General features: G+C 39.6%; 1 protein-coding gene across 1 annotated transcript; it reads left to right on the forward strand.

The window, feature by feature from the left end:
- Positions 1-1886: 1886 nt before the first annotated feature.
- ccz1 (CCZ1 homolog, vacuolar protein trafficking and biogenesis associated) lies at positions 1887-22007 on the forward strand. The gene is given in 18 exon segments (XM_012838952.3): positions 1887-2042; positions 2820-2895; positions 10797-10893; positions 11800-11897; positions 13442-13515; positions 13518-13534; positions 13847-13927; positions 14044-14091; positions 14281-14364; positions 15976-16151; positions 17222-17303; positions 17747-17808; positions 18750-18861; positions 19519-19552; positions 19905-20022; positions 21002-21160; positions 21253-21380; positions 21545-22007. Coding segments are annotated over 17 exon segments (1440 nt in total). The 5' UTR covers positions 1887-2042; positions 2820-2881; the 3' UTR covers positions 21601-22007.
- Positions 22008-23201: the final 1194 nt, after the last annotated feature.

A 23201-nucleotide genomic window follows, 5' to 3' on the forward strand; every position in this document is an offset into this window, starting at 1 on the left:
ACTAGGTCAAAATGAACCAGTCTGATTCCAAGTCAAGTACAATTTGCGCCAATGCTATCACTCTTGTTTCATTAAAAATCAGTTCATAAATTTCAATATATGCTAAGCTATTCGCTTTATCTTCAGCATGTGTATTACACTGTTGGTACGGTCCAATGCCTGCCTTGCTGTTCCATTTCAGAGCCACATTAGTACACAGTGTCTACACAGCAATCAGGAATATAGCATGCTCACAAATGTACCACAAAACATCATCTTTCTGTCGGTCGGGTGAAAAAGGACCTCCCCCACTTCAAAGTGCATAGTAGAGAAAAATGATTCTCACTAACCAGAGGCTCACTCTCACTAACCAGTGCCATATTAGGTTACAGTTGACTTTCACACCTTGCTTGTGACACACTTCTTTTTAGCATATTTAGGAATCCTGAAGGTCGTTTATGCTAAGTTAGTAGGGAATCATACTGCACTGAGGAAAAAAGCAGAAATTCTCAGATAATGCTCTGGGTTTAGGTTATGTAATGTCTCAACGAAGGGGATGTCACCTAATAAGAATTGATGCTCCAACAGTTAAAAGCGTGCCTTTTTATTCTTTTGATGTGACCTTTTTATTCTTTTGATGTAACATATCATATTCTTCCATTCTCATCAGCTGTCACATCCCCCCCCCCCCCCCCCCCCCAACTGCCAAGACTTTGTGCTGACTGGAAGAAAATTTAATTATTCAGAGGTGGATTCTATTCGCAGTATGTCTAGAAAATGGTCACAGCATAAGAGCGTTAAAATTTAAAGCATATTGGGGAGACACAAAGGGGAAAGGGACAACAAGGACAGGTTAAAGTTACAATGAAGAGGACCTCGTCGTATCCCGTGGCCCAGAGGGCCTACTCTGGTTTCCACTGAGCTCATGGGACTGAACATGCTTACACAATGCTGGGCACCCCCAGTGATGGATGCTTTCACAGTGTCACTGTGTGTCACTGTGAATGTTGTGAATGCAATGTATACAGGCTCAGGTGAAATTTCGTTGGAATTCATGTAAATCATCAGTCTCTCCGGGATCTTGCGAGGGATTGTTGCGATTTTTGCGGCCAAAAGTGACTGAATTTGGCTCTCAAAAATTCTGGTGATTTTTAGTTAAATACAATCAATAGCAGATCATGCAGAAATTCCATGACTTTGCATTTTTGGGCAGAATTATTGTGGTCATAAGAGAACACTGCAAACCACAACTGTAATTGTGGGAAGTCCTAGAATTTGCGTGAATTTGTGAAAACACAAGATCCCAATATATACTGTGTCAGACTGTGTACAAAGGGGCCCTTTGTTTATTTCATTGATAATGTATTTGTTATTCTATGTTTGGTTTTTGGAATAGGTTTTTTCAGCTATGATTGTGTGCCTTAATTTTCCTCCGTAACCACTAGGAATCATTCAGTGATGCTTGCAATGCACTCAATGGAGTTGTATTTGAATTCATAAAAATCTCTTAGATTTAAATATGACTGTGAGATTAGGATAATGCATACTTTATGCCAATCTGATTATCCCCTAAAATATATCTGATCCACAGTTGGGTTGTGATGTTTGCATTAGTAGTGATTTGTGCTCAGTCTTCATGTTTAACTTTCATTCAACTCCCAGCTCATTGTTATGTTTTTAAGACATTGTAAGACCACTGGAGTGGTGGTGTAGGTGTAGAGATAGCAGAGCTGTTATATTTTTTTGTATCCGGAAAAGTTTTTTCGCACCCAACTTTTTTACATTTGGCACAAAGGTAAAACAGTTCTGAAACACTTGGACAAATAACACATCCAACAAGGTTTACACCAAGTTCACTAAGTCACAGCTCAAATGATCCGGAACTTTTCTTTGTGACTACATACAATCCACTCGGACATTCAAAACTGTCGCACGCCTGTAGCCTGTCAAAAAGCAGGAAGTATGCTAGATGTTTGGAATTGATCGCGACTTTTCCCACGTTATCTATTTTTACCAATTAACTAACAGCACGGTCCGACTTTCTTGTTGCCATGTTGTGAATGGTAGGTTATGTCATATGAAACAGCGCTCATTCCAACGAAGCGTGACTGGAATTGCTTAGGTAAATGCTAGCTAACGCAGCATATCCTGTATCGTATCCTGTACATTAGCTAGATGTGATGTTGATATACCCTGGCCTTACACCAATATTTGAAATGTAAATTGTCTCCCTTGGTAACGACCGTGTATGTTCCCTAAACATATGTTTTTTTTTGTCTCTGTTCGTGATGCTAGCGAGGACAACCTGTTTGGACAATACGTCTAGGCAGCAGGCTATTGATTTTGTTTGGACAAGTTAACTGACTAGCGTCGAACTAGCAAGCTAGCTAAATTGGTTTAAGTTTAGGATAACTTGCTTTAAGTTAACGCTCCAGGTTCCCAAAGCGGTTGAAATATTATTAATTGTTAAAAAGTAGCATTTAATTATTGTTAATTACTTGTCCTTTACGACGACGAGTAAGCGGCACAGTAGGCAGTTCAGATTAGCCAACTACTGTAGCCATAACTCCATAGGAGTTCTGTTGTGCTGCTATTTACTAACCTAAAAGGAAGATTGTCAAGACTTACTTTTTCATTATTCCTGGGAACCCAAGCGGTGTTGCTATTGGACACGACCAGAGAAAACAGTTAAATGTTTGATGTTCTGCTTTTGCTTAAGTGTAAGGCACTTCTTCCAACTTGAACGAGCATGTATGTCGCATAGTCGATGGGTGCTTATCGACAGAAGTTGAAGTGGAAGTTAAGTTTCAGTGAGACACTGAGATGCATTGTGTTCTCAGGTTCAAGGCATGCTTACCAAGCTACTGAGAAAGAGGAAGAACTTCAGAAGTAAAGCCCACTCATGCTGATGATCAGGTACACCCACCTGCTCGCCATTCAGTTCTGACTGCGGTCAAGCCAGCCGACACTCGCGTGTCTTCGGTCAAATCAGCCGACACAGAAATTCTACTGCACCTATATACTGATATTTATGGTAAACGCATCCGAACCGCCCAGAACGGGAACGGGGATATTTCAAAGTACAATAAAAACAGTTTGTTCAATAATTCCAGAGTGAGACTGATATGGCTGTTTTCAGGACCTCTCTGACTACCCACACACTCAATATTAGACATTTTTACTGTATAAATTATGATATTTTTTAAAGTAAAGTCAAACATGTGCCCAATCAAATCGGTTCATTTCTGGATATTTCAAAGTACTATAAAAATACTTTTCCCAATAATTCCAGAGTGAGACTGATATGGCTGTGTTCAGGACCTCTCTGACTACCCACACAATTAATATTAGACATTTTGACTGTATAGATTAAGAGATTTTTCAAAGTAAAGTGCAACATTTCTACTGTGGAATACATCATTTCTGGATATTTCAAAGTACAATAAAAACTGTTTGCTCAATAATTCCAAAGTGAGACTGATATGGCTGTGTTCAGGACCTCTCTGACTACCCACACAATTAATATTAGACATTTTGACTGTATAGATTAAGAGATTTTTCAAAGTAAAGTGCAACATTTCTACTGTGGAATACATCATTTCTGGATATTTCAAAGTACAATAAAAACTGTTTGCTCAATAATTCCAAAGTGAGACTGATATGGCTGTGTTCAGGACCTCTCTGACTACCCACACAATTAATATTAGACATTTTGACTGTATAGATTAAGAGATTTTTCAAAGTAAAGTGCAACATTTCTACTGTGGAATACATCATTTCTGGATATTTCAAAGTACAATAAAAACTGTTTGCTCAATAATTCCAAAGTGAGACTGATATGGCTGTGTTCAGGACCTCTCTGACTACCCACACAATTAATATTAGACATTTTACTGTATAGATTAGGAGATTTTTCAAAGTAAAGTCCAACATTTCTACTGTGTAATAGATCATTTCTGGATATTTCAAAGTACTATAAAAATACTTTTCCCAATAATTCCAGAGTGAGACTGATATGGCTGTGTTCAGGACCTCTCTGACTACCCACACAATTAATATTAGACATTTTGACTGTATAGATTAAGAGATTTTTCAAAGTAAAGTGCAACATTTCTACTGTGGAATACATCATTTCTGGATATTTCAAAGTACAATAAAAACTGTTTGCTCAATAATTCCAAAGTGAGACTGATATGGCTGTGTTCAGGACCTCTCTGACTACCCACACAATTAATATTAGACATTTTGACTGTATAGATTAAGAGATTTTTCAAAGTAAAGTGCAACATTTCTACTGTGGAATACATCATTTCTGGATATTTCAAAGTACAATAAAAACTGTTTGCTCAATAATTCCAAAGTGAGACTGATATGGCTGTGTTCAGGACCTCTCTGACTACCCACACAATTAATATTAGACATTTTGACTGTATAGATTAAGAGATTTTTCAAAGTAAAGTGCAACATTTCTACTGTGGAATACATCATTTCTGGATATTTCAAAGTACAATAAAAACTGTTTGCTCAATAATTCCAAAGTGAGACTGATATGGCTGTGTTCAGGACCTCTCTGACTACCCACACAATTAATATTAGACATTTTGACTGTATAGATTAAGAGATTTTCAAAGTAAAGTGCAACATTTCTACTGTGGAATACATCATTTCTGGATATTTCAAAGTACAATAAAAACTGTTTGCTCAATAATTCCAAAGTGAGACTGATATGGCTGTGTTCAGGACCTCTCTGACTACCCACACAATTAATATTAGACATTTTTACTGTATAGATTAGGAGATTTTTTCAAAGTAAAGTCCAACATTTCTACTGTGTAATAGATCATTTCTGGATATTTCAAAGTACTATAAAAATACTTTTCCCAATAATTCCAGAGTGAGACTGATATGGCTGTGTTCAGGACCTCTCTGACTACCCACACAATTAATATTAGACATTTTTGACTGTATAGAGTAAGAGATTTTTCAAAGTAAAGTGCAACATTTCTACTGTGGAATACATCATTTCTGGATATTTCAAAGTACAATAAAAACTGTTTGCTCAATAATTCCAAAGTGAGACTGATATGGCTGTGTTCAGGACCTCTCTGACTACCCACACAATTAATATTAGACATTTTGACTGTATAGATTAAGAGATTTTTCAAAGTAAAGTGCAACATTTCTACTGTGGAATACATCATTTCTGGATATTTCAAAGTACAATAAAAACTGTTTGCTCAATAATTCCAAAGTGAGACTGATATGGCTGTGTTCAGGACCTCTCTGACTACCCACACAATTAATATTAGACATTTTTACTGTATAGATTAGGAGATTTTTCAAAGTAAAGTCCAACATTTCTACTGTGTAATAGATCATTTCTGGATATTTCAAAGTACTATAAAAATACTTTTCCCAATAATTCCAGAGTGAGACTGATATGGCTGTGTTCAGGACCTCTCTGACTACCCACACAATTAATATTAGACATTTTGACTGTATAGATTAAGAGATTTTTCAAAGTAAAGTGCAACATTTCTACTGTGTAATAGATCATTTCTGGATATTTCAAAGTACAATAAAAACTGGGTGGACATCAAATTCAAAGGGGGTGTTCTGCAACACCCACTGCAGCAGGATGGAGATAGCTGTGGGGTACTTGTAATCATGGTAAGATGAATATTTATTGAAATGTTAAGATTTTCCAAAAGAACTGTATAAATTTTGCATTTAGGATTTAATCTGTTTTACAGTATTTCCAACCGCCACATTTGGCAGACTTTGAACATTATCCAAAGTACATAACTTAGGCGGTGGTCTAGTGGCAGAAACTTGGACTATGGGCAGAGAAGGTCTCTGGTTCGACTCCACGGAGAGACAACAAAAGACGAACCTGGATTGATCTGTCCAAAAATCCAAGAGTCTCCCTACCCTGTCTAGTGCCCCTGAGCAAGGCACCTTACTCCCCCAACATCTGCTCCCCGAGCGCCGTACATGGTCGCTCACTGCTCTGTGTGTCCTGCACCAGATGGGTTAAAAGCAGAGATTAAATTTCCCTACCTGCATGAGTGTGCCTTTGCATGTCTGTGCATGTGTTTGGGATGAATAAATGGATCTTAATCTTAATCTTTAATCTTATTGTGTCATTGTTTAGATGGCAAACGCAGTCATGGAGGCCTTTCCGAAAATACCAAACATTGCATTTGGTACAACAAAGACAGAGATGGTACATCAGCGTAAACATTACGCTCTGCAAATACTTAAAGCCTCAGGTGGGTGAGGAGTGTTTTTAGTCATATTGTGATATTTTAGTACTCAATGTCTAAAATGTGTATTTGTATTTAAGTGTTTGACATAGATAACAACTGTGCCATGTGCTCAGCGACAAAACCACCAGGTCCAGGGCCTTCCTTCACTGACTGGGTATGTTTTTAATTTCTTTTACTCTTGTCATTGTTTGTTTGTGCATTTTGTACATTTTAGAGATGACAGGAAACGAGGGTAAAGATAGATGGGGAATTACATGATACAAAGGTCTCTGGCCGAAGTCATTCTCATAGACTTCATAAAAAGGTGGCTAAGTCAGCCTTGTATTTCACATTTATAATTTTCTGTTAACACAGCATGTAGCATTTGTTTAAAGCATGGTAAAGCTCGTACACATGAATAAAGCCTGCTAGTTTGGTGAAACATTTGAAATGATTACTAAAGCAATGAACCTCTGTCTGTATTAAAGGTGGGAAATTTGAATTTTTTACAGATTCAGTGTGACAGAGTAGCCGGTGGTTTCATGCCCAGTGCCTCCAGATGGACACAGCCCAGATTCAAAATGTGCAAACCGCTGACTGGAATTGCTGTCTGTGTCAAAAATAATTCCACAATCAGTATGTGCTATGTCTTTTTTTTTTATATGTTCACTGTTTTCTTCGTCTGTGTATGAAAGAGTCGCCTAAAACACATATTTTGCCTTTCATAGTATTACCAGCTGCAAAAGCAACACTGGTATTGTTTTCCACTTTGTGAGGTCTGTGTGCAAGTCTCCAGGTGTTTATGTTGCTATCTCTGTGTACAGATTTCTCATCCCGATAGCAACCGTGAACGATGCAGTCACCAAAACTTTACAGGTGTTTATTTTTTATCAAACTGAAGGCCGCGTTTGAAGATGGGTGTGGCCCAACAATGGCAACCTGAATTACGAAGTTAAAATGAAGGGGTTGATCAGGACTTTACGCCCTTAAACAATTTAGCATCATGGGCCGTTTAGGTTTTTATAATTTTATTTTTCATTTTAATAACACAGTTGAGTGATGTTTTTGTGTTTTTACATAAAGGTTTTAGGTTCCCATTTTATACAAAATTACATAAAAAAAGTTTTACCTTGTTATAAAGAACAAAGCTTTTGACAACTACTCCGGTGTTTTATTTATAAAAATTATTTTTTTTCCTCCATTGTTGGCGTTATGTATGTATTTTTGTTATATATTACCTGTACTTACAAGTTTTGCAATAGTGAAATGTGTGATAAATAATCAAGCTCGAAGGAGCAAAGGAGCCACAGTTGGTGCCAATTCAAAAAATATTATAAAAATACAACACTACTAATTGAACAGAGGCATAATTCATAGGAAAACAAATGTTATTTGTAGTGTAAAAGGGTACCCCAATCTAACCTAAGCATTATCCCTATAAAAGGATAAGATAATAAACAAAATGCTCAACATAATTAACAAATACAAAGAGAGTCTTTCACGCTGCAATCAATAAATTGAAATCAAGACATCGCTAAGGCAAGATTGATTTTTACATATGGGTGCGGCTGAAAGAGAGGGTAGGACAGTTAGAGATTCCAAGAAAAGGGACTAGTCATAGGAGTGGGAATAGAAGCATATCAGTCTCACTGTGGAATTATTGGGCAAAGTTATTTTTATAGTACTTTGAGATATCCAGAAATGATGTATTCCACAGTAGAAATGTTGCACTTTAACTTTGAAAAATCTCTTAATCTATACAGTCAAAATGTCTAATATTAATTGTGTGGGTAGTCAGAGAGGTCCTGAACACAAGCCATATCAGTCTCACTCTGGAATTATTGGGAAAAGATTTTTATAGTACTTTGAAATATCCAGAAATGATCTATTTACACAGTAGAAATGTTGGACTTTACTTTGAAAAATCTCTTACTCTATACAGTCAAAATGTCTAATATTAATTGTGTGGGTAGTCAGAGAGGTCCTGAACACAGCCATATCAGTCTCACTCTGGAATTATTGGGAAAAGTATTTTTATAGTACTTGAAATATCCAGAAATGATCTATTACACAGTAGAAATGTTGGACTTTACTTTGAAAAAATCTCTTACTCTATACAGTCAAAATGTCTAATATTAATTGGTGTGGGTAGTCAGAGAGGTCCTGAACACAGCCATATCAGTCTCACTCTGGAATTATTGGGAAAAGGTATTTTTATAGTACTTTGAAATATCCAGAAATGATCTATTACACAGTAGAAATGTTGGACTTTACTTTGAAAAATCTCTTAATCTATACAGTAAAAAATGTCTAATATTAATTGTGTTGGTAGTCAGAGAGGTCCTGAACACAGCCATATCAGTCTCACTCTGGAATTATTGAGCAAACAGTTTTATTGTAACTTTGAAATATCCAGAAATGATCTATTACACAGTAGAAATGTTGGGACTTTACTTTGAAAAATCTCTTAATCTATACAGTAAAAATGTCTAATATTAATTGTGTTGGGTAGTCAGAGAGGTCCTGAACACAGCCATATCAGTCTCACTTTGGAATTATTGAGCAAACTGTTTTTATTGTACTTTGAAATATCCAGAAATGATGTATTCCACAGTAGAAATGTTGCACTTTACTTTGAAAAATCTCTTAATCTATACAGTAAAAATGTCTAATATTAATTGTGTTGGTAGTCAGAGAGGTCCTGAACACAGCCATATCAGTCTCACTCTGGAATTATTGAGCAAACAGTTTTTATTGTACTTTGAAATATCCAGAAATGATCTATTACACAGTAGAAATGTTGCACTTTACTTTGAAAAATCTCTTAATCTATACAGTCAAAATGTCTAATATTAATTGTGTGGGTAGTCAGAGAGGTCCTGAACACAGCCATATCAGTCTCACTCTGGAATTATTGGAAAGGTATTTTTATAGTACTTTGAAATATCCAGAAATGATCTATTACACAGTAGAAATGTTGGACTTTACTTTTGAAAAATCTCTTAATCTATACAGTCAAAATGTCTAATATTAATTGTGTGGGTAGTCAGAGAGGTCCTGAACACAGCCATATCAGTCTCACTCTGGAATTATTGAGCAAACTGTTTTTATTGTACTTTGAAATATCCAGAATGATGTATTACACAGTAGAAATGTTGACTTTACTTTGAAAAATCTCTTAATCTATACAGTAAAAATGTCTAATATTAATTGTGTGGTAGTCAGAGAGGTCCTGAACACAGCCATATCAGTCTCACTCTGGAATTATTGAGCAAACAGTTTTTATTGTACTTTGAAATATCCAGAAATGATCTATTACACAGTAGAAATGTTGACTTTACTTTGAAAAATCTCTTAATCTATACAGTCAAAATGTCTAATATTAATTGTGTGGGTAGTCAGAGAGGTCCTGAACACAGCCATATCAGTCTCACTCTGGAATTATTGGGAAAGTTTTTAGTACTTTGAAATATCCAGAAATGATCTATTACACAGTAGAAATGTTGGACTTTACTTTGAAAAATCTCTTAATCTATACAGTCAAAATGTCTAATATTAATTGTGTGGGTAGTCAGAGAGGTCCTGAACACAGTCATATCAGTCTCACTCTGGAATTATTGGGAAAAGTATTTTTATAGTACTTTGAAATATCCAGAAATGTCTATTACACAGTAGAAATGTTGGACTTTACTTTGAAAAATCTCTTATCTATACAGTCAAAATGTCTAATATTAATTGTGTGGGTAGTCAGAGAGGTCCTGAACACAGCATATCAGTCTCACTCTGGAATTATTGGGAAAAGTATTTTTATAGTACTTTGAAATATCCAGAAATGAACCGATTTGATTGGGCACATGTTTGACTTTACTTTAAAAAATCTTTTATACAGTAAAAATGTCTAAATTAATTGGTGGGTAGTCAGAGAGGTCCTGAACACAGCCATATCAGTCTCACTTTGGAATTATTGAGCAAACATTTTTATTGTACTTTGAATATATCCAGAATGATGTATCCACAGTAGAAATGTTGCACTTTACTTTGAAAAATCTCTTAATCTATACAGTCAAAATGTCTAATATTAATTGTGTGGGTAGTCAGAGAGGTCCTGAACACAGCCATATCAGTCTCCACTCTGAATTATTGGGGAAAAAGTATTTTTATAGTACTTTGAAATATCCAGAAATGAACCGATTTGATTGGGGCACATGTTTGACTTTACTTTAAAAATATCATAATTTATACAGTAAAAATGTCTAATATTGAGTGTGTGGGTAGTCAGAGAGGTCCTGAAAACAGCCATATCAGTCTCACTCTGGAATTATTGAACAAACTGTTTTTATTGTACTTTGAAATATCCCCGTTCCCGTTCTGGGCGGTTCGGATGCGTTTACCATAAATATCAGTATATAGGTGCAGTAGAATTTCTGTGTCGGCTGATTTGACCGAAGACACGCGAGTGTCGGCTGGCTTGACCGCAGTCAGTTCTGTCACTGTCAGTGCAGTCACAACTGTAAATTCATTTTCGTAACAGCGTTTCATTTAGATGTTCATGCTGTGTGCTTTTTTCAGTCCAAGAATGGCCTCTGGAATGCAAGAAAAACTGTACACCCCATCCTTATTAAGTTTCTGCGTTTATAACCCTAAGTTTGGACCTCGTGAAGGAGAGGTTTGTGCTGCTTTATTTTGAACTACTACCTGCTACTAAACACTTTTATTACATTTAATGACCTCCTGAACAGGCAGTTCAGTTAAAGAAATATAAATACCTTGGATGGATTATGTACTTATATCTGTTGTGGATACTGTTGGCTTCATCTATATATTGCCAGCCCATATTACAGTATAGCATGATAATAAATCAGAACAGAGAATTGTTTAAACCAGAAAACCAACAAATTGAGTACAAGGTTGGATCTCCTTCACACCTATAAAAGGGTGGATCCAAGTCAGGTGTTGGTGATGGCATTTTTCACAGTCAGACATTGATTGGGAAAAAGGTAGATTCATCGCCCATTAACTTATGTTGTGGAAGGCCAACATTTTGTTAAGGGGCTTTGTGTGAAGAATGATAACAAACTAATGTAATTGGGCCAAAGTGTCTAAAAGCTGCCACTCATTTCTTTCCCAGTAGCCGTAAGGAACCATGTCCTTAATCTGTAGAGTTAAACATATAAAAGGTTAGTGAGATAGCAAGCCATTTGTATGCGTGCTAAATGAATAATATTTATTGACGCAGGTGCCAGTAATAGAGGAAGAAGGTGCCTACTATTGAAATCTAGACGGAGTGATAATTGACAGACTTCCTCTAGCCCTAGTATGCTGACATTAAATTACCACCTTTGAGCTCAGGGTGCACTCCCAAGTGTATGATCAGTGCAAAGGAAGGGTTGCTGGAGAAACCACAAAGTGTTTAGTGCCTCTGCTGCATGGGATAAGGCCCAGGGGGGTGCTCTGCAGGTTGTGCTCCATATGTTTTGTTTTTTGGACCACTTGGGTCTTTTATTTAGTTTCTTTCTTTCTTTGGTCATTTGTTCTTTTTTGCTTATCCCACTAAACTTATTTTCTTGAATAGGAGGAGAAGAAAATTCTGTTCTACCACCCGAGTGAGTTGGATAAAAATGAAAAAATCCGCAGTGTTGGACTCTGCGAAGCCATAGTTCAATTTACAAGGTGATGACCTTTCGACCTTTTATTGATTTTATTGATTTACAGTGATATTACTGTAAATACAATGAAGCCATATTGTCATGTATGCAGAGTGATGTATTTAAATGTTGGAAAAAGGCGGTCATGATGTCTCTTTAAGTAGTATTGTCACTGGGTCATATACAGTGCATCTCAAAATGGATTCAATTCTTCTTCTTTTTTCTCATCTGTCTACACACAATCCTCCACAATGACAAATGACAAAGGTCTTTGGAATGTTTTGTTTCAGTATTCAGTAGTATTCAGACCCTTCGTATAGTACTTGGTTCAAACACCTTTGGCAGCAGGCCTAGGTCTTCTTGTGAATGATCCTACAAGCTTGGCACACCTTTCTCTTGGGATGTTGCTCCCATTCTCTTGGCTCATAGGCTGTCACACCCCTGTTCCTCCATGCCAGCTGTCCCTTTTACACAGACATCGGCCCGCCTCTTTGACTACCTCCACTGCCGGCTCAGAGGTGGAACACTTACTGTCTCAGTCCCTCTCGCAGAAGAACATCCACACAGCATTATGCTGCCACCACGGTTGTTCACTGTAGGTTACGGTAGTAATTAGGTGGTGCTCAGTGCCCATTTTCCTCCACACACACTGTTCGGAATTGTGGCCAAATAACTCTGGATCTCCTTCTTACGGTGCAAACCCATGACACCGTTACGAGGGACGCGATATTCTAAATCCATGCATTTCAACGGGAGCCAATCCATTGTGACGTAGACCACCGTTTTGGGCGACGCGACCGATAAAAGTTGGAAAAGGTTGAATCCTATGCAAATGAGGAACGATTTTCCCGGCAGCGGCCAATCAGATTTTTTGGTGTCGTCTCTGACAGTTTGAAAATGCTATTTCCACACGCTACAACACGCCCACTCAAAGCGGTGGAAGCGTATCGCGTCGCTGTCATGGGTTTGCATCGTAAGTGATCATTAGGTTCTTGGTTACCATAGGGCCATTGGCCCTTCGCCCTTTGCCCCTGATAACTCAGTTTGGCTGGCTGGCCAGAACTAGGAAGGCTGTTGGTGGTTTCAGATGTCTTCCATTTGAGAATGATGGAGGGTGCTCTTAGGTGCTTTCAACGCTGCAGAAATGTTCTTGTATCCCTTCCCAGATCTGTCGTGACACAATCTTTTCTAGCCCGTCTATGGACAATTCTCTCAACCTCATGGCTTGGTTTTCACTCTGACATACACCATCAACTGTGAGGCCTTATATAGACAGATGTGTGCCTTCTCTAATTATGTCCAGTGAATTCAGTTAGGCACAGGTGGACTTCAGTTAAGTTGTAAAAGCATCTGAAGGACCATTGTTTGAAGTGGAATGCACCAGACCTCAATTACAAATCATTTTTGTAATGTATTTTACTTCTAATAAATTAACAAAACCCTTAACCCTTTTTTGATTTGTCATTGTGAAGTATTGTGTGTAGATTGATGAAAAAAATAATTTAATCCATTTTAAGATGAAACTGAATCTGAAGCACTGAAGGCTACTGTTCTCATTTGTCCTTTCAGAACGTTTAGTCCAACAAAGCCGGCAAAGTCTCTGCACACACAGAAGAATAGGCAATTTTTCTATGAACCAGAAGAAGTTTCTGGATGGTCATGGTATGTTTTCATTTATATTAATATACACCATGTGAAATTAGTGTTGGCTGCATGGATGCCTTTTTGATTACATTACATTGAGTACACTGATTGTCCATTTAACTCTGTCTAACACTGTAATTTTTTATTCAGCCAATTACCCAGTTAATGTTAAGTCATTACTTAATAGCTTTTTACTTAGAAATAAATTGAATGTGATATTTTGAATATTATTGGAAAGCACACCAAGCATCTGTGAATGTTAGTACACGTGTTCTAATCCGCTGAACTGCTGCAGTAACTCAAAGTTGTGTGTGTTTGTTCTCAATGAAGGTGGTCCGAAACCCCATGATAGAGAAACCTAATAAAGATGGGAAACCGCCCACAGTGGAATATCAGGAAGAGGAAATTCTAGTACGTGCAAAACTGTGTTGATTTCAAATAGTCACCTTCTGCAACGGCCAATCGCAGTTACCTTGTATTTGTACTTAAATATGTATTAAATATGAAATATGTCTTCCTCTCCTCAGGACTCAGTTTATGGAGCCGTATTACAGCAGTGTTACTGCATGTACAAGGTAACAAGAGCTGTTGGTTATTCTGACTGCTTTGACTGCCATCTTGTCACCTTGTCTATGGGTAGAAGCCCAACTATGAAGGAGTTTTTCTGTATTCCTGTGCACCAGTAGTGTGATTCTAGAGCATGTAATGGGGCTTGTCATGTCATGGCAACTCATGCTCTTTCTTTTTTCTTACGCTTTCTATAGCTCTTCAATGGTACATTCAACAGGGCAATGGAAGCTGGTGGGGTGGAAACGCTAACCCAAAAGCTTGAGAAGTTCTTCTACAGGGTAAGGCACTTAGTAAAGAAGTTCCCTGTAGTGTCCCATAAGCATTACTTTAAGTATAGGCAGAACAAACTAAACGGATGGATCTAGAGCTAGATCTTTGAAGAACACCCCTTTTTTTCACTTAGCTTCTATGTGTAATATTCATTCTATACATTCATTTGTACCGTTTTATTGATTATATTGATATATATGTTATCGCCATAGCCATGTACAAACAGACAGTTTGGCATTTAACTGGAAGAAGCTGAGACAATTTGGTTGGGGGATTCAAAATATGGGATTGTGAAAAGCTCAGAAGGTGTTTTATTTAGTTATTTATTTAGTTATTTATTTAGTTATTTATTTATTATCGTTCTCAAACCAGATAAACTCTTGGATCATTTTCCTTCATCCTCCTTGAACTCCATGCTAATTCCACGCTTATCCCGACTGTTATGTAGCTGTTATTCGTCTGCCACCACAACAGAGCGTCGTTGCTTCCGTGTGTGGCTCTGGGGCAGCTAGCGTCGTGTCAGGGTTGCACTGTAGGCTCATTTGGCGCTCGCTGGTGCACTAATGCTAATCAGGAGTCCCCGCGGGGTCGGATTGCCCTCCGCACTGGGGGTATGTGGCGCTAATACGCCCGTGCTAATCATGCTCTGCCCCCAAACACAGAGAGACTCTTGTGCGTCTGTTGGCTTAATTATTTAGCATTGCGTCAAGGGAAGCCCTTGCGACTTATCCCCCCTCTGTTCCCCCGGTGTCAAGGCTTCCCCTGACACCAGGCGAGCAGGAGCATCTGATGTCTAGGGAGGGGGGTCAGATGTCGCTCGACCGCTGAGTCAAGGCAGATTCGCTTTCCCGTATCGTCTTTGCCCCGGGGGTTTCATGACTGGGTCAGAAATCAAACGAGAACACACGAGCACGCAGTTGTGCAGGTCACCTGCAATCAAACCTGCATGGTCAGTGCTATCCACTTTGGCCTTAAAGCTTTGGACGTCAGGTAGATGGAGAGAGGGGCAACTCGGGGCAATACTCAATTAGCCTTTTATATAATACACCTCTATGTCTCTTTGAACGCTTCATGATGATAGCGGAGATGAGATCCACTGCAGAATATGAGGCTCTTTCCACCCTAGCCATTTTCCCCTTACTGTAACAGATTGTGGTCTTGTGTGCATATGCCAAAGCGGTTGCTTGCGAGTGTGCTCTCCCCCCATGTGTTTTGATTAGAAGGTCACCTGAGGTCATTCCAGTTTGACAAATGTTGTGTGAAATAACATCAAGCCCCCTACACTGGATGATGCCAACAGTCTTTGTTTGATTTCTATGTTATGATTGGCTGAAATTGCAGCACAGCACAGAATTTATGTCAACACCTGTCTTGCAAAGACTCAGTCTATCCACAGAGCCCGCAGTGGTTTCAATGCAAAGTGTGAGTGTAGGTGCCACACTTTCCTGTTGTACACTATATTCACGGGATGTGGCATGAACTGGGCATTTTATGAGCGTTCGGCAGTGCTATCATTTACAGTTCAGATTACAGGAAGACTGTCCTTAATTTTCACCTGTGTAAAAACAACAGTATCAGTCACCACTCTGTTTGTTTCTCTCTGTGTGTGTGTGTGGTAGTATTTGCAGACACTGCACCTGCAGTCATGTGACCTGCTGGATGTGTTTGGGGGCATCAGCTTCTTTCCGCTGGACAAGATGACCTACCTGAAGATCCAGTCCTTTGTCAACAGGGTGGAGCAGAGTCTCAGCCTGGTGAAGTACACCGCCTTCCTCTACAACGATCAGCTCATCTGGTACGGGCGTGTCCCCTGCCTCTGGCTCTCATGTGTTTGCTTTGGATGCTTTTCTGTTTGGTTTTGGGTTGATGCAACGTCCTATGTGACGTTTGTGTTTTTGGAAGCGGCTTTTCTCAGTTGTTGGCTCAATTATTTATCTAGCTGTCTGTTTGGTTTTAATGTACTGAAACCCGGCCAATCTATTGCTGTTTATTTTTTGACCATACCAGTTGGGTTTAGATGGACGGCACTCGTCAGACTCAATGTCTACCTCTCCTGTGCCTAGAAAAAGAAGCCTGTGGTTTCTGTCACGTAGTCTGAGAAATGCAACATATGCTGAGCCAAAAATACTTTTATTTCTCAAATCCTTTTCGATTGGTTTTTGGCTGAGCATAAAAAAAAAAACCTGCAATCAAACATTGTAGGACTTGCTCCAATGAACAGTAACTCCTCCTTTTTTTGCAGCATCACAGGTTTGCACCAAAGGCAGACAAATAATTTCCCCCATATCTCTCTTGCGGTCGTGATGCCACGCTGTCACTTGCGTTAACCCCTGTGGCAGATGACCAAACTCTCTGTTGGTGCTTGAGTCGCGCGGGCGGACTCCGCATCAGCCTCGGGCCTCTCCCTGTTGGCAGTTTCTCATTACCTCTCCTCACACACCTCCCATCTCGTTTCCCCCCTGTGTGTCCTTCTCTCTCGTGCATGTCAAGGTGTGTGTGAAGAACCACCACCGCAGGGACTCCAAATCCCCACGATGCACCACAATCTCACAAGGCTTTAAATACGCCGCATAATCCTCTTTGCACAATGCATGTCCCGGCTTTTATCATTTATTTTAGTCTGCGACAACCCAAGATGGCTCTGGGCCAGTTCAGAGGTCACGAGCAAGAGCCACGAATGAGAACAGACAGACTTCACGGGGAGGGGGTTGGGGGGAGATGCGTTGTCCTCATCTTTTCTCTTAAATTTTGAAATTTGAAATTGTATTGTTTGGAGGATAAATCACTTCAAAGGCTCCACACATCCTCTGAAGTGAAAGACTGATTTCCTGTCTCTCTCTCTCTGATTTTTTTCCCCCCCTCCAGGAGCGGTCTGGAACAGGATGACATGAGGATTCTGTATAAATATCTCACCACCTCGCTGTTCCCTCGCCACTCGGAGCCTGAGGTGAGACACGCTGCAGTTGTGCCCCACATTCCCCTAATCTGAAGGGCTGTCTGATTGTTTTTGTGACATTTTGTATGCTCCGAGCAAAGCCTACTGTTGCCAGTGCTAAAATTGAGAATTTTATAGGCTGGGAGTAAAATCAGTAGGTTCACACACAAAAAAAAAGGGATTTAGTCAGTGGCTAGGATATAACTGATGAGATTAGACATTCAGCTTTCTTTTCTGAAGAAATTGTGTGCTGGATTTAATTGTACTTTGTCTCTGCTGTCTTTCAACCCCTGAATTATTGGCAAATTTGCTTGTCAGAGATTTAATCATTCAAGCTCATCACAATTTTTGTGAGAAACATAATAAAGCATTATCACACATTCACACTCACAGTATTAATGCACATTGCTCTGTGCTCTGTGTGTTTTGTCTTAATTTGTTGGGATGTGCCTCAGCTTGCAGGAAGGGACTCTCCCCTGAGACCGGAGGTGGCTGGCAATCTGTTGCACTATGGGAGGTAGGTCCTGCACTGCCCACCTCCAAGGCACGGAGACCTCCTCAGAGGCTCCTCTGAAACAGCTGTGCAGCCAGGAGTGTTCAGAGTGCTGTGATTTGCATCCGTCTGCACCACCACTCCGCTGGCTCCTTGCTATTTGTGCTGCGTCTGGATCCTGCAGTGTTTGAACTGTATAGATCGTGATACGCTTTTTAGATTACGTTTGTGAGTTAAAGAAGGGTCAGTCCAGTCTCTCTCACTCGCGAACACAAACGCACACGCACGCACGCACGCACACACACACACAGTGAGCCAGGGTCAGAGTCTCTCCTTTGTGTAAGGTTGCATTGGGGGAAGTGTGTGTGTCGTGTGTGTGAGACAGAGACACCTGGGTAATCTAGCAGAGAGGTGAGCAGCCTGAGGTCAGGGGTGCTGCAATGCAGGGAGGGCTGATGCTTATACAGAGTCCCCCCCACACACACACACACACACACACACACAACACACACACACACACACACACACACAAATAAATGTCATGTACATTAATGATAGAAAATATAGACACAAACACGCACACCTTCGGAATCATAAAAACCTTCAATATCAAAACCACACTGCCTTACATGAACGTCAAGGGCGGTACAGAAGGGACATTGCAGGCTTTGGTTATATAATGCGACTGTTGTTGCACAGTGAAGCCAGACCAGGATATTTCCTTTCCCCCACATTAACTCTCAGATTCACTCATATCAGTGGCTTGTAGGTGTCTGTTTATAGGGGATCACATTATTGACCTGGATATTCAGTGTTAGCCAACACAATTTTCCTTATTCTATTCTTATTGTTATTTACCTAATATTTGTTTTGCAAATGGGAGTTCAAGTGGGTTCAAATGACAAATGTCGGGATGAAATTAACGGGTTAATTACAACGGATATGCTTTTTTATTGTCTTATTAGGTTTTTGACTGGACCAGTGAGTCTCAAAGATCCAGATGCCAAGTTCAGGTTTCCAAGAATATTTGTAAATACAGAAAACAGTGATGAAGAGCTTCATTTGATAGTCTACAAGGTAAATTCAATGCGGAAATGCTAATGTGCGTGCGTGTGTGTGTGTGTGTGAGCCCTGATGGGCTTTATTCTTTTTAATTTGTATAAAGAGCAGGACAGGTAGTTATCTAAACTCCTTGTGTTTTTGGCAGACATGAAAATAATCCGTGATTAGTCAAGGGCATTGGGTTGTCCGCACTGCATATGCTGGTGAACAGATTGAGATGTTATCCGTAGCTGTGCATCTAATTTCTGCCATTTTCCATGATAATTTGAAAGGCTCTGGGAAATTGAAATAATGTCTAAATGCCTCTAACTTACATAATCACTCTGTTATGCGACTTTTATTATTACATAATGTGATTTAAATGGTGCTATGACAAGATATCACACAGGTAGGTTATTATGACCAGACAGAATAGCAGACAACCTGAAATGCTATGCATAGCTGTAAATTAGTTTTCCGGCATTTTCTGTGAGTTTGAAAGCTTTCGTGTAATTGAAATAAACCTTGTTAATCACGTGAATGAAATAAGATGAAAAGGATAGTGTGACATTATATTAACAGTTATAATGTGGGTAGAAAATGAAGATGAAGTTTATGTTCAAGTATGTTATGTTCAAATGAATCCTGGGGCATTTGTGTCTGAGTCATCTTTTCTTTCTGTCCTCCCTACAGGCTATGAGTGCCTCTGTGTGTTTCATGATAAATGGTAAGCATTTAAATAAAATAATGCCTTACACGAGGCTGTATCTGTATGCAATCATTCACAAAGGTCAGCAATCAGAGATTGAGACCAAAGGCGCAAGCTTACCCCCCCCCCCCCCCCCCCCCCACTCTACAGTAATGTCACCCACTGAGCTAGTAATTGATGATTGCATGTGCGATACTTAAACAAACACTGTAAAACTGACGACTACAGCAAAACAGACCACCCTCTGGCTGACCTCTGAGGGGTTGAAATGAGGTAGCCATAGCGGGGAGTTAGCCACGAGCCCATCATCCATCTCCTATACTAATCCTCTCTCTCCTCTTCTCTCTCTCTCGTTCTCTCTCCTGCCTAGCCTCTGAGGATTTGACCCGGGAGTTCTGTGAGCAGCTGGACAGTCTGGTGGGCCCCCAGCTCACCCTGCTGGCCTCTGATATATGCGAACAGTTCAACATCAATCGCCGGATATCAGGGTCAGTACTAATCTCGCACACACACGTCCCGCAAATTACCACCACGACCGGCAGTGCTCACCGCCTTGTTGTTCAGCAGTGTCATTGTCAAAATGTGTCCATCACGTACCAGCAATCTGCCCCATAGTCGTCTGATAGCCAGAAGACTATTCAGCATGATGAAATTCACTGTGTTATGATGGGCACCACCCATTCACCGTTTGTACCTACATTTTCGCCGTATTTTCTTGAGAGGGTGATGCGGCATCCAGGGTAGTCCAGACTAAAAATGTGTGCCCTCTGCCAGTTTCTCGTTTGATATTTTGCTGAGCTGTGCTTCGGATCAGATCTGAGTAATCTGTGCTGACAACGTTGCTAGACTACTTAGTCAAAGCACAGGCGTGTGTCTTCTGCATCCATGTTCCAACAGTCTGTTGGGTGCTTATAGATGTGGGTAGGGTAGTAAGCCCTTGAGTACTTGAAATCAAGGGATGTATTATGGGTCATTTTGCTGTGACACCTGACAGACAAAAGTTAATGGGAAATTGATGATGGATCATTACTCCGGACCATATCCATTTCAGGAATCTGCATTCAGGGCATCACTGCCCCTTTAACATTGCAGCTGTGCAGTTTCTGCTTGGCTGCTTTTATTTGAATATCTGTCTCCTTTTACTAATAGCACCCATTTGAATCTTTAATGTTCTCCAGCGACACCCTACTAGAGATACAGTGACACAGAGAGCATCCAGGCATTAGGAGATGTGGTCCTATTTATCTGCATATCAGCATGGACCTATTGTATTAACTCACCCCTTCTGGGAACCATGATGCGGCTATCTCTATTTCACCACCCTTACATATAATGCATTACTACAACTGATATTAACTAAATGTTAACAGGAGTGGATTTTACACGGCATCAGCCTTTTTCAGTGTGTTTTGCTTATAAAGTTGTTTTTAATTTCAATTTTATTTTATTGCCATACAATGTCTGTAGGCCAGAGAAGGAGCCTCAGTTTAAGTTCATCTACTTCAATCACATGAACTTGGCTGAGAAGAGCACCATTCACATGCGCAAGACTGCCAGCGTCTCCCTCACCTCGGTCCACCCTGACCTCATGAAGATCCTGGGTGATATCAACTGCGACTTCGCCCGGTATGTCTTGACCGAAACCCAATGCCTTTGGTACAGCCACTCTTGCTAGATCTGACCTTGTGTCCTCATGTGACTGCTCTTTTGCCCGTCAGAGTGGATGAAGATGAGGAAATCATTGTGAAAGCCATGACTGACTACTGGGTTGTGGGCAAGAAGTCGGACCAGCGGGAACTCTACGTGATTTTGAACCAGAAGAATGCCAACTTAATTGAAGTGAATGGTATGTCCTCAGTTAGCTCTCGATGTACGTCAGTAAGAAATTGGTCGGTTAGCATCTAGCCAATCATTTTGTGTGTGTGTGTGTGTGTGTGTGTGTGTTGTTTGGTCAGTAACCTTTGAAACACTACATCTCCTAATGTTTTTTTCTGATTTTTTTTCTTGCAGAGGAAGTGAAGAGGCTCTGTGCAACACAATTCAATAATATTTTTTTCTTGGACTGAAGACATTTTCAAGAGAATACCGGACTCTTCCATCACACTAAGAAACTGCCAGCTGTTGAGGATACAGTGGCAGGATCAGTGTAATGCAATAATTGCATTGTAAAAAAGATTTGCATCATGAAGTTTTTTTTTTAGATTTTTATTTAACATATATAAATTGTAATGTCATTCTTGTAATTAAGTGTAAAATCAGACTTTCTGTATTATCCCAGTTTGTTTGTATATACATGATGTTTTTTTTTTTTTTTTGTGCTATACATTCTGTCAATTTTAAAGGCCACTCTAATCGTTTTTCCCCATTCACTTTAATCTGACATGCAATGTTTTCTCTAATGCCATAAAGTTGACAGTATTGTGGCTTGTTGTCAACCCATCTTTAAATAAATTGTGAATTTTAGTTTATTGAACTATTTTCAGGTCTTCAATGTCTACAAACTTTGTAAAGTACAGTATGCATGTTACATTCTTGGAAGATTACAGGTTTCGAGCTAGGCGCATGGTAAGTGTTAAGATTATGTGGAAAGCGGTCTACTCAGTCAACTTCTACACGCCTTCCCCTATGTTCTGGTCAGCAGGCAGACATTTCTTTTGTTTGTTTTTGTTGTAAGTGTGTCCACATGTGGAACCCAGTGTAACAGTTTTTGAGGCTTCATCTGTGTACGGTAAGTATATGTGCAGATATAGATATCTGAACTTAGATCCCCTCCCCATGCTGTTTTTCTGTCAACTGCAGCAGTGTGTTTAAGCTATAACTCCATCTACTGAGACATTTTAAAACCGCAATAAGGAGTTCTGTTCCAAAACTAGCATGCTAACTACATAAAAGGCATGGAAAAACCTTGCAAATACAGACCTGCCAACCTTGAAGAAAGTTTTTGAGTACCAGGGGAGTTTTAGTTTGGCAGGGGCTTTCATACGGTCAATTCCCCACTCACCGCCATATCATCCAGTTATTCAACATAATAAATCAGCGGCGAAGAAAACAATACAATCATATTTCCTTGACAAGAATTCCATAAATGAAAAGAGATATTTACATTTTGCATCATTTAGCACTTCTAAAGAATATATTTATATATTTAAAGCTCCTATTAAAGTATCCATCTATCTACTTCCAGTGGCACACACTGCTTTGCCTCATAGCTTGGCGACTTGGCCTTTTTGAGCAGAGCATCACTGAAGCCTTCCATTGACAGACAATCCCCCTTTGCAGCCATGCTCACCTTTCTTGTCACCAAAGCGCTTATCATGTCAGTGCTCTGTATTGGGTCTTGTTTTTGGTAACGAGACTGGAAATCGTCATCTGACGTCATGATTATTTTATACCTGCAAGGCTGGTCGGTTGACTGGCTGCAATAGTAGGAATTATTTGCTACGTTAGCAGTCTGTAGTCAAAAACCTTTGCAATGGTCACTTTGCCCCAACAGAGCGATTCAAAGTTAGAACAGTCTCCGTGGCGTTTGAGTTAACGTTACTGCAGCGAAATTAGTACTATTTCGGGTCGGGGAGGGTCACAGAACCACAGGCATAAAGTCGTAGCATCTTGTCCAATCTGAGGGATGTAGTTTAAATAAATGTACGGTATGGGTTTGTATCGATTG

This window comes from Clupea harengus, chromosome 23 (assembly GCF_900700415.2).
Source record: "Clupea harengus chromosome 23, Ch_v2.0.2, whole genome shotgun sequence".
Classification (NCBI taxonomy): domain Eukaryota; kingdom Metazoa; phylum Chordata; class Actinopteri; order Clupeiformes; family Clupeidae; genus Clupea; species Clupea harengus.